This window comes from Saccostrea cucullata, unplaced genomic scaffold, assembly GCF_032062105.1.
Source record: "Saccostrea cucullata isolate Sc308-1 unplaced genomic scaffold, CSIRO_AGI_Scuc_v1 ctg2793, whole genome shotgun sequence".
NCBI classification, from domain to species: domain Eukaryota; kingdom Metazoa; phylum Mollusca; class Bivalvia; order Ostreida; family Ostreidae; genus Saccostrea; species Saccostrea cuccullata.
In genome coordinates this window covers 979-18,672 of record NW_026935162.1, presented here as the reverse complement: position 1 = coordinate 18,672, position 17,694 = coordinate 979, and the positions used below count along the sequence as shown (strand labels likewise).

Below are 17,694 nucleotides of genomic sequence, written 5' to 3'. Positions count from 1 at the left end.
CAGTATGCTAAACATTCTATATCTTGACGTCATTTTCGGAGTTATAACGTCAAAAAAATTTTCTGATCTTTCGAATGATATCAAACTCAATGATTTCCGTAAACCGGTTAATTTTTTGTTAAACAGTTGCCAGAACTTTTGAAATGTACATTGTATGTCCAACTTATTTTTTTTTTCAATATAGGTCTTGACTTTGAGTCCCTCGTCGTTGTACAGAAAATAATCTGTTTGATATCTATTCCAACTGTAAATTAATGGTGTTAGTAATCTGAATTAAAACAGATAAATTATTCTATAATTATCCTATATCATTAATATCTATTTCATCACGGAACATAAAAACAACGATGGAGTGATCAATATTTTTAGGGTTACTTTTTCGTTGACATGGAATACACATGTATACATGAATGACATGGTTTATGTTTTTTCCAGGTCTCCTTGACAGGTTTGCCTCTAGAATTTTAAGGTTTAATCTATACATTTCCAACACAACAAATCGACTCGATGGTCACTTATGCTTTCATGACAGAAACCTCAACAGATCCACAACACCCGCAGTCGTCAATATTAACTGTCCTGTACAAGGGCAATACGTCATATATTATATGAAGAGACCACACAACTCAGATTTTGCAAGCCAGTTTTCTGATGATGAATTCAATGCTTTTTGCAAAGTGGAAGTCTTTGGTATGCTTCATGATTTTTTTGACACGTTTGTTTTATGATGCAGCTCTCTTCACATGCAATAAGAATATTTTCATTCTGATCAGATGAAATCTTTAGATAAATTCATCAGGGCTTCAAAGTTCAATATTAAAGATACATTTCTTAAACTTTTCATATATGGAAAATATAGTTACAATTGGTTAAGATAAGTGTGTTTTTTTTCTGCTGACTAGTTTTATTCAAATATATTATATCAATACTAATCGAAAAAAAAAAACGAATATATTTTTGTCGCACTTGCTAATCTAATTATAACAAAACCAGATACTAGTAATCCCCGATAATATTTTATCCTTAGGTTGCAAAACCCTAAATTTCTATGGAACAAACTGTTCACTTCCCTGTTCCAGCAATTGTATTCATTCTAGATGTCACATCGAAACAGGAGCCTGTCATGAATGTAAACCGAGATTTTCTGGACATCATTGTAAACTGGGTAAGTCATTTAAAACAAAATATTGCAGTTAATCAAAATTTGTATAAATTAGTAAACATAATTTATTTTTTCTGTATATTTGTGAATAATTTTCATAATCCAAAGATACGTGCAAATCGTTTAAATGAAGCCACTCTTTAACTTTAAACAAATGTCAGAACATTATTATATTTGCAATAATTCAATTCATTCAGAAAAGATATATATTTTTTAATGCAATCTACGCAATAGTAAATTTAGAAACTGAAAGTTTATAGATTTCTGAAATTAGTATATTTAGGAGATTAAGCTCCCCTATATCTTTTAACCCAGAGACTTTAATAAATGGTATAAGTTATTTACTGTACGTATACAAAATTTAGCACATTCAAAATTTATCGCAGTCAATGGATACATGTATGGAAATGTTTGCGTAATTATGAATAAGTGCTACACATGTTGATACTGTATAATTATTCTATTTATGAATGAATTCTTAGCGGTATTCATGAATCAGCGCATCCTCGTCTGCACCAACGCTACTAAAAAAGTTAACCGTACATGCAATTTGCGAAGAGATTTATATTTTTTTAGATGATTAATAGAGTTTACTTGTTGATTTTTTTCAAAACTGTGTACTTTAATTTTCTAGAATTCATAATTTCATGTTCAGTATGAAGCATAAAAATGCTGTGTTTTGAATATATTAATTTATACCAACATAAACATTTTGCGTGGAAAATCTTAATTTTTATCAGATTCAAGAATATGTGTGCTATTAAGAAATACCCCCAATTTGTAATGCTGATGACTTGAATGAAGTTTAGATAACCGAAAAATATCATCTCTGATAAATCAATAATGGCATGTTACGATAATTTATTATATATTCTAGTAAAAAAAAATGCAACTATCCTTTTCTACACAATTATTTTGATTTCGGAATTTTCTTTCTATTTCATTACACAGATGCATTTAAGGAATGTTTTTAAGTTTTGCGCGCTAGCGCTTCATGAAAAATATGCCTACGTGCAAGTCTGTGTGATTCACACACCAAAAATTCACACTGAACTTAAAAACATACCTTATATATACATTTTACATGTAAGGAAACAATTAAAATATTCTTAATATTTAAATTTCTCGCTGCCCTATATTGTTGCATTTTTACTAACGTCGCTGCAACTTCATTGTGACGTCACGTTAATGCACGTTTCTCCGTGCATATTTCTAAGCGTGAGTATGCACGAAAAGGGTTTTCAAATCAATTTCACGGTTGGCTTTGTAGAAAAACACAGCAAATATAGATATTTATGTATAAACAGTTAAAAACTGTTATTTATTAACCTATTCTACAATTTCATCTTATTTCGTGTCGCGGGAATTGTAATTCTGATGTCACGATCTTCTTGAGAAAGTCGATTGATAATCTAACCCCCATCCGATTTCCAATTGACTTTCAGATTTTGCTTTCGATTTTAGACTTAGGTGATCTCATGGTAAGATTTTAGCTGAAAGCAAATCGATCTAAAAACTAGGAAAATCTGATGATAAATAGAATCGTGTGACCGCACTTTTACGGATAGCCTTATCCTATCCGTGTTTTTAAGAAGTTTTTTTTCTTTTTAAATGGAAAAAGTTTTCATATGAATGAACTCAATATACTTTGCCAAAATAAATGAGAAATAAAATTTGAGAAAAAAAAAATGAATGAAGATAAATCAAAGATTATTTCCTGACTGTTAATCAAACATTTTTGCCATTGTCTCCAAATTATGTAACTTTACTCTTTTTTCATACTGACCCCAATTTTCTCTGCGGTTTTCAGTTTGACAAGATGGGTTGTTATCTAAAATGTTTTATCTCAACAAATCTTTTTTATACATATCTTAAGAGAAGAATTATTTTTTTATTCTAAAGAATCTATTGAAAGAAATGCATTGAAGTATTTGGAAAAGATACAAAGAAGTTTATCAAATGAAATCACATATCTAAATATAGGTCTTTATAAATCAGGATTAAAAAAAAACAGAGTATTAGGCAACCAGAGTCAAAATACTTGGTTTAAATTAAATTGCTAAATGTTTCGTAAATGCCCTATTTGGGCATCTAATGGATTAATTAGTCAGTAGGATGTATTATATCAGAATGAAGGGTATAGTAATTTGGAAATTTCACGCTCTTATATTCTCACATATCTATTCAAAGTTAATGGCGATATATATATATATATATATATATATATATATATATATATATATATATATATATATATATATATATATATATATATATATATATATATATATATATATATATATTAGGGATGTCAACGAGTACCCGGTTAACTGGGTACTCGATCGAACGTCCAAGTATCGAATACTAAAATCGGTACTCGGTTACTCGGATGTATATTTTTTAATGTTTCAAAGCTCATTTATTAATGCATTAAAACATCAGTTTTAAAACGTAAAATGTTCATTGCATTTGTACATACAGTAATTAGAGTTTTCTACACCTCTAAATGACCGTTATCGCCCGTGGCAGTGTTTATACAGTAATTATCGTGACCAAGCACCTGTTACCTGGCTTTTCTCACCTTCGACTGTCTTCTACCCATATTTGTTGTTTGCTTTATTGATTTGTTTTCACTGAACATCGTTTATGGTCTATTATATTTAAATGAATTAGATAATTTTGTCAATTCTCCAAAAAGCCGTAAATTCTCGGGAAAAGAGACAGATGATATTACACGTGCGAACGGATTGTTGATATGGTTGTGTTTGATTACATGCCAATTAATTCAAATGGTTAAAGACAAAGGGTTTCAAAAAAACCGATGTCCATCGTTGCATCAAAATAAAACATACCGTCCCATAATACTATAAACATGATGAAATATAGGATCGAAAAAAATGTACGAAGATAGTAAATCCGCTCTGTCATAGGAGAACTTGACCAAGTTGATACTGAACCTCGGACGACTGATCACGTGGACGTCAAACGCAACCAAAGAGATTAACAATAAAAAAAAAGAAAAAAAAAAAGCACTGAACTATTTATGATTTTATTCCTTGTCTTTATCAGATAAATAAATTGAACTTAAAAAAAATGTTATATTAAATTTCGTCGGGCATGAAGTGCTCATAATTACTACATCAGATTTACGGGTAAACCTCCCATCGGAGCATGTGGTGTTATTTCTACAAGTGTTTACAATGTTTTACAGTTTTCAATGTTACTTGTTCATATTTATCAACACTTTTACCGAGTACCCGGGTACTCGATCGGAAAAACGTCCGAGTAACCGAGTAGTAAAAATTGACCGATTTGACATCCCTAATATATATATATTTTGCTCAGATCTATATTTTGATATCAAATGTTAAAAAAAAGATAAACTGTGCCTGAATTGTTAATCTGTTTTCATTACTAGAGAAGGAAAATGTTGACGAAAAATATCTTTGGCTTTATATTGTTGTCGGAATCCTAATCACCTGTGTAGTTGCTATTGTGCATCTAATACCCTACGTAAGGTAACAATATTTTAACAAAAATTATATCTTTGAACTTTTCGATTATGTATTGCACTTGCAGCTTTAATTTCAATTTTAGTGGATTTCTTTTTTTTTTCTTTTTTTCTTTTTTGTAGAAACGACTGTGATACGAGAAAAACAATGCAAGCAATGTGGTGTATTTTTAGAAATGATGAAGTACAAGAATAAAAACTACGGTTCAATGAATACAACGAAGATGGAATTCTTATAAACGTGTCCAAAATTTTCAATCGTGTTCATCACTGCGCAATGTCACTTTTTGTAAAGCTATATTCTTCTTTTTTCTCCATTAATATTTCATTTTTTATAAGCATCATATAATAGGTAACTCATATGAGGTTTTATATTTTAGTATAATATACTCTGGCAAGAAATTTTGGACTTGTGTATTTGTTTTGCTTTTCTTTTCAGTGAACATACGTGTAGTTCCTTTTGTTGGTATCTTAATAAATCAGTTTTATAACAAATAAGAGTTTTCTTGATGTTTCTCACCTTCAGAACAAGTTAGAGCATCCTTTTTGCTTTTGCCAAAAACAAATGAATGAATTTAAATATATAAGAAAAAGAATATAAGAAAATATAAGAAAAACCTTCAATCTGCTCATAACGTAGAATGTTGGTCTTATATTAAAAAAAAGAAAACAAATAAATCATTTTGACAGACACTAAAACTCCCAAGTTTTTTTTCTGCATATGTTGTTAAAATACGTGTTTATATCCGTTTTCACATCACGTTGCTCTGCCCTGATCTCTGAGCCACTTACATATTATGACGTCATATTATCTATGACAAATACCTTTGATGTTTTGGAATCAATAATAATTCAAGTAGGAAATCTCCAGGGGAAAATATTGAATATTGATTTTTTTTTTTAGGATAGTGAAGTGTGATTTTTTTCTGGTATGCCATTTTTCTTATTCTCCTGACAAATCAGTTAAATATTTATTGAATTCTGCAGATTAAATAAAAAGCAGACATAAACTTTGTTTTTCTTTGCTGATATATATATTCTTATGGACGAAGCACTTCCTTTTTTCTGTTGTTCGGGTGCTTTTTCGTCTTTTTCCTCATTGGACAGATGCTGATTTGAATGAGAAAACTAGTTTATTGCACAAAAATGCTCAATGCATAATATCTTAATTTAACTTACTCTTTGTTTTCCAAACGTCTTTTATTACATGTAAAATGTTAAAATTAAACAAGTATTTTGGGGGCAGCCCAAAGGATACATGTGTCAACATACAAAAAAATAACTGTCGAAATATTAATCATTTGTCATTTTTTTCTTAACAACAATGTTAGGTACAAAATTTATGTACCGGCCTTAAAAACCATTGAATCAGAATATCATTTTTTTGCGTTAGGTGTGGACGTTTATCAAGATTTTAAACCTTCTTGAAAAAAAAAATTCTAAAGGTATTATCACGGATATATAATGTATTCTATTTCAGACAATGCATGGATCTCTGACATTGTCCTGATTTAAAGACAGAGCAAAAATGTTAGAATAAAAAAAAAATATCCTCAATAATCTTATTTACAATATTGTGTTTACTACTTAGTAAAATATGCTTCATCCTTTTGTTGTATAGTCTTCTTTTTTTAAACTGACATAATAGAAACATCAGGGTGTATTTATTATGTATTGATGGGATCCAATCTATAATACACACATTTAAGCTGTTAATGTATAAAGCAATAAACATATTATGTATAAAGGTGGAAAGAAACACGTCAGAATTTTATAAAATAAGATATCTTTGTCGAGAAGTAAAAACCGAGAAAGAAACATGAGCGTAAAAAATCATAATAAAAACTTTGTCGTTGCAATGTAGATCGCTAAAGTAAAAAATGCTTGAGGACATACACGATTATTTTTAGGTAGTCGAGCAAAATTCATTGGTACATATGAAAGTGCTTGAGTACCAAGAAGAAATTAAATCAAAAGTTGTTTTTTTTTGTAACTGCATCCGATAAATACATCGCAATCCGATTTCTCGTTGTAATTTAAGCTATTTTGAGACACTGAAGAAGAATATCAGTCAAGGTCGTAATATATATCCCCTCGTCTGTGAAGTGCAGATCATTTACTTTCACTTTTTAAGGACAAAACCTCTGCTATCTAAACCTCATAAAAATTGCAATCTCATCATTATATTGTCTGTGGTTACATTGTATGTATAGAAAAAGTGAAATATGCTGTGTTCATTTACATTATTACCTCTACATAATTAGAAAGTCACCGGTTAACTAATCTCATCTTTTTAGGTTTGCTAATGAAAGAACCGTCATGATGAATTGAGGAAAATTTACATTTCCTAAAGTATAACTGGTGAAAAATATGTTATATTCATGCATTTGTATCAAATATAATTATGATACATATGTACGTCCCCCGTATATCAATGCCAAGTACTTTTTCTATGTATGGAAATAAAATTGTAGAAATCAGGAGTCATTGACGGATAATTTATTATTCTAAAAGATGCGACATCAATGTTATTAAAATACTAGACTTAAACATCTTATTGCCAACTTATTAACATTCATGTTTCAGAAATATTTCATATACATCGTATCATGATCTATGAAAAGCGCAATACAAAACAGGAAGACTTTCTTATATAAAATAATAAAGGAATTTTTTGCTTTGGGGAGGGGACACCAAAACAAAAATAACCATCGTACATGTAAAGTTTTAATACATTGAATCTCTTTGAAAAAAAGTATAGATAAAGTAAAATTCAATCTTTGAAAAGTTATAATTATGTGGGCCTCTAAGTGCCCTCTTTAATTTAAGCAACACTGGCTCCTACATTGTTTTCTAAACAAATAACACACGGTTGCAATTGCAAATGTTTAGGCGCCATTCTAAAAATAGATATAACGTGTACATGTACTTATTTATAGAGAAACTGCTTTGCTTATATTTAAACTTTTTTCTGTTCTTTATCAAAGAGTTTCTGTTCTTAATCAAAGAGAAAATGCTTTTATGTTGTTTATACTTCTGACGATTGCTAAAGAAATTGTTCTCATTATCAGTGGCACAGAAAAAAAATCATTATTAGAGGTCTCGAAATTACTTAAAAGTTGGAATAAAAACAACAAAATGTAGATAATGTTATCTACGTCATTTTACAGCATGCATCTAGAAATTATGTTTCAAGAGAGAAAAAGGGACTGCATGTTTTGTTCCCTTAAATTTATTTTAATTAAGATCTAGGTGTCGGGTCCTTCGGCGTCTTTGGCAGTTACATTATAGAAAAATGCACCTGCATTCTTTGCTTAGCATATTTGAAATATATACGTAACGAGATGTACATTAGCTTTTCTTCTGGATAAAAATATCATAAATTTCATTAGTGAAAACAAACATCTGTGAAAGATCTTAAATCATGAATGGTTTAGAACATCAATACTGTTTATTATATAATGTATATTTTATTTTTAAGGAAATCAATTTTAAGGGGTGTCGGGGCACAGTTGCATTGTAAATACAGTACTTAAAATTTCTTTTTTAATTTAAAATGTAAAAGAAGCAGCTGGATAAAATTTAAACAAATACTCCTAAGATTTCAGTGATAGTATATGGGAGTATTCTTTTTCACACAACGACAAGCATTTGTTTTTGTAAAGAGGTCACGGGCTTTGTTATTGTAAATATTTACGTTTTCCGGGGTTGGTTCAATGTATAAACCAGGCACACATCAATGAGCATGAATTAATACGAGTGATGAACTGTCATTGCTATCTCACATTGCTTTATTTATTTATTTATTTATTATGGTTTTAATATTTTGTTTAAAAATACAAAAAAATGTTACTTTTTTAAACTTTTAAGAATAATGTTTACTTCGTTAAGGCACGAAAATGTGTCAAATCAATTTGTCCCAATATAGTTTTTATAACTTCAAGATTTATCTAATACGTGTTGGTGATACAGACCGTTGGATATGCTTTATCTACAGATATATGCTTTATCAATAGCATTTCCGGTTTTGGAGCGATTCCTCGCTTCAAGATTTTATTTCATTGAAACTTTTATTTGTGAAAATTATTGTCCTTATAAAATGAATGACAAAGGGCAATAATATCGCTAAAAGCACGAAAAAGACTCGTATATGTCTAAAAAGTGTCTTGTTGTATCAAGGAACCTGTATTGGCTACTTGAAGACAGATTTTAAACCACCCCCCCTCTTTAAATCGTTTTCGGAAAAAGTAAAGACTAGTAGTTAAGTTGTTGTTAGAATATCCCTTTAACATCTTCAATAATGCTTCCTTGCATTATACTACTTATGCCTACCTAGTAGTACATGTAATGAAGATGTAACTTTTTTTTTTTTGGCCATCGAGCAAAGAGTTAATATTCACGATCCCAGGATCCTTACAACTTTCAGTAAGAAGTTCGTTCGATGTAAAGCTCCAGGAATTGTCACTTAATGTTTTCAAAGACACAGATAGCAAAAATTTTAACTTTTGAAAACGATATACTTTCTTTCGAGGCATGTCAACATCAACGGTGCTACGTCATCAAGTCATTCGTCATCAATTTGAATTAGCAATCATTCCTGTAATTTCTCAGAGAAAGTCTCAAAGTTTTGTTAAAAAGAAATTTGTATGAGATAAAAAGAACATCTTTAATTGGTTGATTTGATATTGGCTTTATCCAACGAGTTACAATGGTGTATATATTCGCGAGGCTTGCCGTTCTTTTAATTTAAAATATTTTGTTTAAAGCTTCCGTCTGAGTTTATGATATTAAATTGCCGAAATAAGAAATGTTTCACAGTTTAAGATATCATAATTAAAGCTATCGGTGACTTAAGATATAACATTACACTTAGCTTTGGGTTCCTTACAGGCTCTGGGTACATCTGTACTTTTTTATGTCTTTACTGAGGGTGTACAAAAAATACTCTTTGTTCTCTTTTTCATAGTTTTGTTCTTTGTAATATACTTCATATAACTTCAAGATACATTACGTTTCATAGCTTTCTTTTTTCGTCTGAAACGTCCAATCAACATAAAAGCCATGTTAATATACAGACACATTAAAAAAAAACTTCATATTAAAAAGGTAATTAAACTATTCGGAATATCGCGCTGGAACAATTTACGCTGTTTATAATTGCATGGCTTTTTTATAAAGCCCATTAACAATCATATTCGATTTGATACCATATTATCTGGGAAGCTTTTAAGTTCATTTCTTATAATTTGAATTTATTTGATAACTGACTAAAAAAATAAATAATCACCTTGAAGGGCAGATGGTTCATACATAAATATGATTCCCATGCATTTTTGTGATATTTTGAATGAGAAATGAAAACGTGTTCGTTTCACTTATTGAAATATGACTCCGGCTGTTCTTTTCAATTTTAATGACAAAATATTATTTCCTTATAATCTGCCATTAAATTGACAAAATTTTAAGCAACGATAGGTGGATCGATGTGTGTTTTTCTTAATCTATACAATTCATTGTGGCGCGTGCAACAACAAAGTTATCAAATAAAGAATATTTTGAGGAGCTGAAATGTAAATTTTAATTTTGATTTATGAACATAAGATATCCTCTTTGATTTATATAGTTAAATATGTATTTTGAACATGAACAAGATCATCTTTTGTGGTTTTAAACTATCTACATAATCTACATTGTATAAGCATAATTTACTGGGATCGAATTCTACTATTGCATATGTATGCATGGAATGTCTGCCGAGTTATGCTAAAGGGACTTCACTTACATCAGCCGTTTGTCACGTGACATGAGTAAAATTATTTTAAAAAATATGTACGGCTACAAAGATTTAAAAGTTTAACGCTATACGGATATTTTTTCACTATGAAAATGATTGTGTTTTTTAAGACAAATTTCTTAATGTGAAAAGTGCTGGGAGCAACTTCCCCATGCCCGGGAATTATATAAAGTTTAGCTGTCTTCAGATAAACTCTGTACATTTACATTATACGAATCGAAATAATGTAAAATTATTGAAAAATGCAACAGCACAGAACTTGCTCCCAGCACTTTTCAAAATAGTAAGGACAATAGCTACATGTGCCTAAAAATCATAATAAAATTTTATTATTAAGCAGATATTGTAGAACTTTTGAGATTTTCTATGGATTGTGCCTGTGTTTTTAGAATGTTTATGTACAAATGTGCATTACTGCGGCTTTATGGGAATCCTTAACCTAGCTACGGAGTTTATAACAGATGTCTATTTTAAATTCATTTTTTCCTCTACTGTATTTATCGACAATTTTCTCAAACATATTGGAAACTTAAAAATAAACATAATTATAATGTAACAGAGCAAAGTTTATATATATGGCACCAAGAGCCAAGATAGATAACTCATCAGAGAGTTGGTACATGTACTGTATAAAACAAAGTTAGTTTGCTCCTTACAATGGCCTTCAATTTCTACAGTTACCAATTGTCTACTTCGTTGATGGATACAAGTGATGTCAAAAATTCTCCCTTTACTTTACTGCACAACATGTGTCGTTACTTTAATACATGACAGGACAATGAATGTAAACTAATAAGCTTGTTTACGTAGAATGTTTAACATTGGTAGTGATTCCTATATATTTTGTAATGGGTCTATTATTTCATGCATGATTATATTTATTTTCATTGAAATATTCTTATAACGATTTACATATAAAGTAAAAGAAAACTAATAAAAAAAATCAAAACATCAGAGCATAATTCGAACTATTTTCCAAAAAAAAAAACGTCCGTTTAAATAGTTTCTCTCTAACCACTGCACTAAGCAGTCACATATGGCTGGCAATTTAAGAAGAATACAGGTCTTGATATTCAGCAGGCTTACACTTGCATTTGTATTTAATTTGTTCTAAGATGTTTTTAATATCACGGTGAGAATTTGATTAGTAAGAACACTAATTTTTAACTAGAGTGCATCCTCATAGCAATTTTTCCGTTCTCTATGTAAACTGTAATAAATCTAACAAGATTTATCTACTTGATTTTCTATTTTACTTTATGTAGGCATATGGCTTAGCCCCCCCCCCCGGTTTTTAAATAATTGTTTGATAGATTGAGTTTGAGCATTTATTTTTTTTTACTTAATCCATTTATTTATTTATTTATTCATTGAGGTCCTTTCTGTTGTTCTTAGGTTTCTTTTTCACTTTTATTATTGTTTTTTTTTTCCTTATCGATTTTGTGCACGCGATTTCTCGAAAACGGCTGAATGAATTTTCATGAAACTTTCAGGACTTATGTTTCATTACTTGAACCTTATGCGTGTTTTTTTTTTCTTTTTGATGAAGTCACTTCCGGTTTGAGATATTGCCGATTTTATGAATTTTAAAGGGTCAGGTTGTCCAGAGTTTTTCTGAAAAATGGGTTGAGATAGAAACATAAAACTTTCAGGTATGATAGACCTATGTCTGTAGATATGCCTTTTGCATTTCACTTTTTCCAGAAACACCGCACGTCGGCGCTCGCTATGGTCCGAAAATAGTCCTATCGGGGATTTAGAAATTTTTCACACCTTTTCTGCAAATAACTTTTTACATGTAAATATTTTGTAAAGGCACATAGAACAAAAGTTGTAAAGAATGTCACACTCTTTCAAAGGATATCAACGATGAGGGGCTGGCCCCTATAATTAGGGGTCTAGAGGGGCCGAAATTTCTTCCTTAATATCTCAAAAAGTATTGAGAATTTGTAATACGTCAAAGAAGCAAAGTTGTCTAAAATGTCAAGCTTAATCTACTGGGGTCGTCAAAATACGTCCGGTGACGTCACTTCCGGTCAAACCGGGAGTATTCCGAAAATATTTTTGCCGTTCTTGTCAAGCGTTTGAGTTAAATCTGTCAATGGGTGCATAAAATTTAATTTTCGGTCCGTCGTCGTCACATCCGGTCAAACCAAAAGTAGCGAAAATGGGATTAATTAACATGGATTTAGAGGATTTAAACCATGTTTGGACGTCATTACTTTTTTTTTAAAAAATGAAAGTTACTTCCAGTCAAACAGGACGGAAGACCTACTCGTTGCTTTGCAACGAGCTTCGCTCTAGTTTCTTTAATATTTCTTTATTTTTTTTTATTTATTTTTAATGTTATATTTTTATTTTTTGACAATTTCCTCAAAGTAGACCCATTTTCTTAAATATACTGCTTTTTATCTATTATGGAAAATAGCCATACGAAACTTTAAAACTCATCTGTTTTTAACTCCTTTCTAAAGAATCTAAAGAAGACACTATATCTAGCAAAGAGAATAAGTTTTCAAAGAGTGGACGATATAATGAAGCAACATACAAAAAAATTATGTAACTTACAAAAAAATTGAGGTAAAAGAGTAGGGTTATTCTTCTGGATTTTTCCTGAACAAAATAAAGGGAGAGAAAAACCTTTTATTTCTAAATAGGTGCTAAAGGCAATTATTTTCTCATTATGTTTTAGTTAACAAGATACTGATAAGGAACACACTGTGGATACAGTGTATGACCATTCATTTGTGGATGTTTTTCCACATGGCACATGATTCCATTTCCTTTTTAAGAAGCGAGTCTTTCATAGTCGTCCTTTTCCTTCATTTATCATGTGGACTACGAATTGTCCATATGTTGTAATTTTCTGGAGATTAATTTGTCCTGAAATGCTATTTTTGAAACTTGATTTAAAATCTAAACGGAACAGATGCTTCTCATTTGGAAAGATGAAACCACTCATTGACAATGTGTACTTTTTTGTTTTATTTTACGTCAGTCATTCTATGAACAGGATATTCAATTATAGAAAATTCCGAGTATTGTAAAATGGTACTCTTTTTTTTTCTTTCTTAGAATAACAGAACCAGGTATAAATACAGCAGTTGTAAGCTTGCTGTTTTACTAACCAAGGTACAGAATGAGAAGCCTCTACATTTGTTTAACCGTAATTATATAGTAACATGGCTTCTTTCATAATTTTTCAATTTTTTGCATGCTGAAATATGTTCTTTGAAACTTTAAAATCTATTTTGAAATGGATTATGTGACTTCCAGTAGATCGTATCAGATTGCATTATTAAAGTAAAACGCAATTAAAAAGTTATTTGTTATCTATATTGATATCAATCATTGACTTAATGGATAATTAAAAAAAAAGTAAATACGTGTGACCCTTCCGAAGGTTTATTATATAATAACTTCAGTGGTTTAAATGATTTGATGACAAAACAATCCTGTAGAAACGTCCGTAAACGTGCGTGATCATGTAGCAGGTTAAGTTGTTTGAGGTTTGAGATTTTAATCCTACGTGTGATCTTGACAAAAGCATATAAATTTCGTTTTGTAGGTTGTAAAGAAATGTAATTTGTTAACCAAACAATTCGTTTTTACTTAAATCGTGTAAAAGAATTGAAGTGTCATTCAAAATACTAAAGATCATATAGATTATTGCTATTAAATGATCTATTCTCTTTTGAAAAAGCAAAATCATAACAGGTATTTAAGCTATTTCACAATTTTCGCCAATATACAAGAAATCTTTAAATTCCCCTGAAAAAAAAAAAAAAATTTCCAGGCAAGCCGGCACTTGCAAGGAAAAATTCATTTTATCTGAAAGCTGCAGCGAATAATCTTTCATATATATCACATAATTATCTTCAAAGGTATGCCGTCATATAATTTCTGGCGATCGCGAGATCTGTTTGTCTATCACTTTTATCAATTTTTATTAATTTAAATTGAATCAAAACTCGTTGCCTGCCTAGATCATTTGTTAGACCATGGTAATCTTCGCATAGTATTCACATGTCCTCTTTTGATTTTCTATTACATATAAAACTGATACTTTACATGTAACTATCACATGTGTTTATACCGCTCTTTGAAAACAGTCAAAAATTATTTGAATCTGCAGATTATTTATACAGTTTTTTTAGTCGGCGCTATTTTTCTCTGATCTCTGTTCTGCTTGGTTTAAATGCATTAATAAATTCAAAACAATGTACTACACACTTTGAACACGACCAATTCCTCAAAGTGAATTTCAAAAATGCAAAAACTAAATATAAATACATTATATCAATTATAAATGCTTTTTCAAAACATTTTTCCCCCAAGGTTCTGATGTTGCTGCATCTAGCATATACATTGGGAATTCATAAAAAAGAAGACCGACCGCTCATCACGTAAATATAAAATATATATATATATATATTATATTTGGTGTGAATTAATCTTTTTTTATTTTCTTAACAAAAGATAAATATGGGAATATTGAAATTAAAATTCTTATTGTGTCATAAACATGACTTAAATTGGATCATATATTTTTTTTTTTTCTGTCAGTGCAAGAGAGTCTTAGAGTAACATAAAACAGATGCTTCATGTTGTAAATATTTAAATTATTTTTTTTTAATGTATAGGGATTCCGAGAGGCGAAACAAGGATAGCGGGGTCATGATGTAAATATTTCTTTGGCTATATTTGTTGTTGTCGGTAGTGAAAAAGAAGAGTGAATTCCAAAATGGAAATAATCTAATTGTATTTTTCCCTTTTCTTTCAGTGCGAGGGAATCAGAGGTTTCAAAACAAGATAGAAGGTTCAAAAGGTAAATATTGTTTTTTTTTTTTTTGTTTTTTTTTTTAATTTTATTGCTGTTGTTGTTGTAAAGACTTTTGAATTCAGAATGGAAATACGTGTTTCCAGGTTTTGTTAAAAATATTTCAATTATCCATTTTTCTTTTATCTTTTTTTTTTTTTTGGGGGGGGGGGGGGGTATTGTTGTCGTTGTTGAAGAAAAAAAAATTCAACATATTACAATTCTTACAAGTAATTTGCTATTTGTATGTATTGTCTTTAAAGTAAATTGTCAATGTTATGAGTGTTATTATTTAATTTTTCGTTTCAGAGCGAGAAAAGATGGAAAAAAGCCTTTTGCTTGAATCTGGTCGAATATAAAGTGAGTCCACAAGTCGGGCGTCTGGGATTGTTTACTGTGTCAATAATATTTACTAGATATTTACAATAAATTCATCTTTGCAGTGTACCAAGTCAATGAATTTTTTTAGAATGTACAACACACCCTCCCCAAAAATTTCCTGTCGGTTAATTTTCTTAATTTTTCAAAGTGTTATTAGGGAATATTTATACTAATTGTTTATGAATTTCGGAGGAAATAGTACGAGTTGTATTTGGTCAGCAATCTCCAAAAGATACCCCATTGGCAAGAAATTAAGAGGCAAAATAACACAAGAAGATGGATATAAACAATGTGTATTTGTTTAAATTAAAAATCAATATTTTGATGAGCTGAAATATAAATTTTGATTTTTATTCATGAACATAAAATATCTTCTTTGATTTATGCAGTTAAATAAGTATTTTGAACATGAAGGAATCCATCTATTGTTGTTTTGAAATATCTCCAAGTAGTTAATGAGAAGAAAAAAAGAATATTGTTTAAACTTTAAGATTTTCTTATCCAGGAAGCTCGTGTTACACATTCGCAAAAAGGGGCAAATTCATTATAATGTAAACACAGCGATTCTATCATAATTGAAAATATTTTGATTTAAGCTTCCGTCTGCGTTAATGATATTAAAATTGCTGTCAGAAGAAATGCCTCACAGTTTTAGATTTCAAAATAAATGCTAACGGTGACTTAAATTATAACATTACACTCAGTTTTGGGTTCGTTACAAGCTCGGGGTACATCTGTTCTTTTCTGTCCTTACCCAGGGTGTACAACAAATCTTCCTTCTTCTCTTTTTCAGTTTCGTCTTTTGTCATATTCTTATTCATTATTCATAAAAAAAAATTATGATAAAACTAAATTTTCTAAATCGACTGACGCAGCTAGGTTAATGTAAACACGCCTTGAAATATTTAAAGAAGATAAATGTAATGATGATTTTATTTGTTTCTGGATAAGCTTTGATTTAATGGGATCGAATTCTACAATTGTATATGTACAGTACGGACCGGAAAAAACCTAACAGAAAGCTAAGCCCAGGTTTGCTCTCTGTCCTCTCCGGGTTCGCTCGGGGTCCGCTAGGGCTGACCCCGAGCGAACCCGGAGGGCACCAACAGCGAACCGGAAGCGGACCAAGAAAGCGAACCCAATTTTCAGTAGCGGTCCCAGAGAACGAACGCGAGTTCGGTATTTCTTTACAGAGCTGTCAATCAGGATTAACGATTAACCAACAAGCGCGTTGACCAATCAAAATGGTATATTGATCTGTTGATTGCGAAAAAAGATGACAGGTGTTGATTTAATTCGATAGAAATCCAAACGGTGTGCATGTACATAGAAGCAAAACGAGTGAATGTACACTGTTAATCTATCATGAAATTAAAGTATTTTTTATATTAATTTATTTTTGTATATTATATCTATTTATTTATTTATTTTCTTTTTTGTTAAAGCAATTTATAAATTATTTATTTTAATTTTCTACATAGAATATTACATGAATGTTTACTTATTTATTTTCTTAAGTTTCTTTTATACCAGTATTTAAAGTCCCTTAGTAAATAGATTGAATAAATACATCAGTCAATACGTAAAAAAGGAAGTCAACTAGAGGTGAGCTCGTTGCACAGCAACGCGTAGGAGCTGCGTGCAAGAATAAGTGACCTTTTAACAAGGTCGTGTCATATTCTTAGGTTATAGTCAATCTTATAGGAGGGTATTAACTAAGTCAACAGTGTATTCCTCGGTAGTAGGAAGATGAAAAAGGTATTTACATGTATGTAACTTTGAACTTTTTCAAATGACCTTGCAAAAGCCGTGACACACTCGGGTTATGAGCAAACTCAATCTGAGTATTACTTACTTCCCAAATTCACATACACTGTATATTCTAACAATCTACTGTTACAGCAGGAAATTTACTCTCGTAGTCGCTACATTCGCGGAAAAATAAATTCCGCGAAATCAGCATACAGTGAATAATTCTTTGAAAGAGTTATAAGAAAAAAAATGAAATTTTATTGTTATCTGTGATT

General features: G+C 30.3%; 1 protein-coding gene across 1 annotated transcript; it reads left to right on the top strand.

Annotated features, from left to right (window-relative positions):
- Positions 1-439: 439 nt before the first annotated feature.
- On the top strand, positions 440-5,101 carry LOC134242047 (uncharacterized). Its single transcript, XM_062724054.1, has 3 exons — positions 440-690; positions 1,028-1,165; positions 4,581-5,101. Exons 1-3 carry the CDS (start codon positions 609-611, stop codon positions 4,682-4,684), a joined length of 324 nt encoding a protein of 107 aa, XP_062580038.1. The 5' UTR covers positions 440-608; the 3' UTR covers positions 4,685-5,101.
- Positions 5,102-17,694: the final 12,593 nt, after the last annotated feature.

Excerpts from the sequence above, each read along its gene's own strand:
- LOC134242047 (XM_062724054.1), top strand. The coding sequence starts at position 609 with ATGAAGAGACCACACAACTCAGATTTTGCAAGCCAGTTTTCTGATGAT. Across the intron at positions 691-1,027 it reads TTGCAAAGTGGAAGTCTTTG|GTTGCAAAACCCTAAATTTC; the intron begins GTATGCTTCATG and ends TTTTATCCTTAG. Across the intron at positions 1,166-4,580 it reads TGGACATCATTGTAAACTGG|AGAAGGAAAATGTTGACGAA; the intron begins GTAAGTCATTTA and ends TTTCATTACTAG.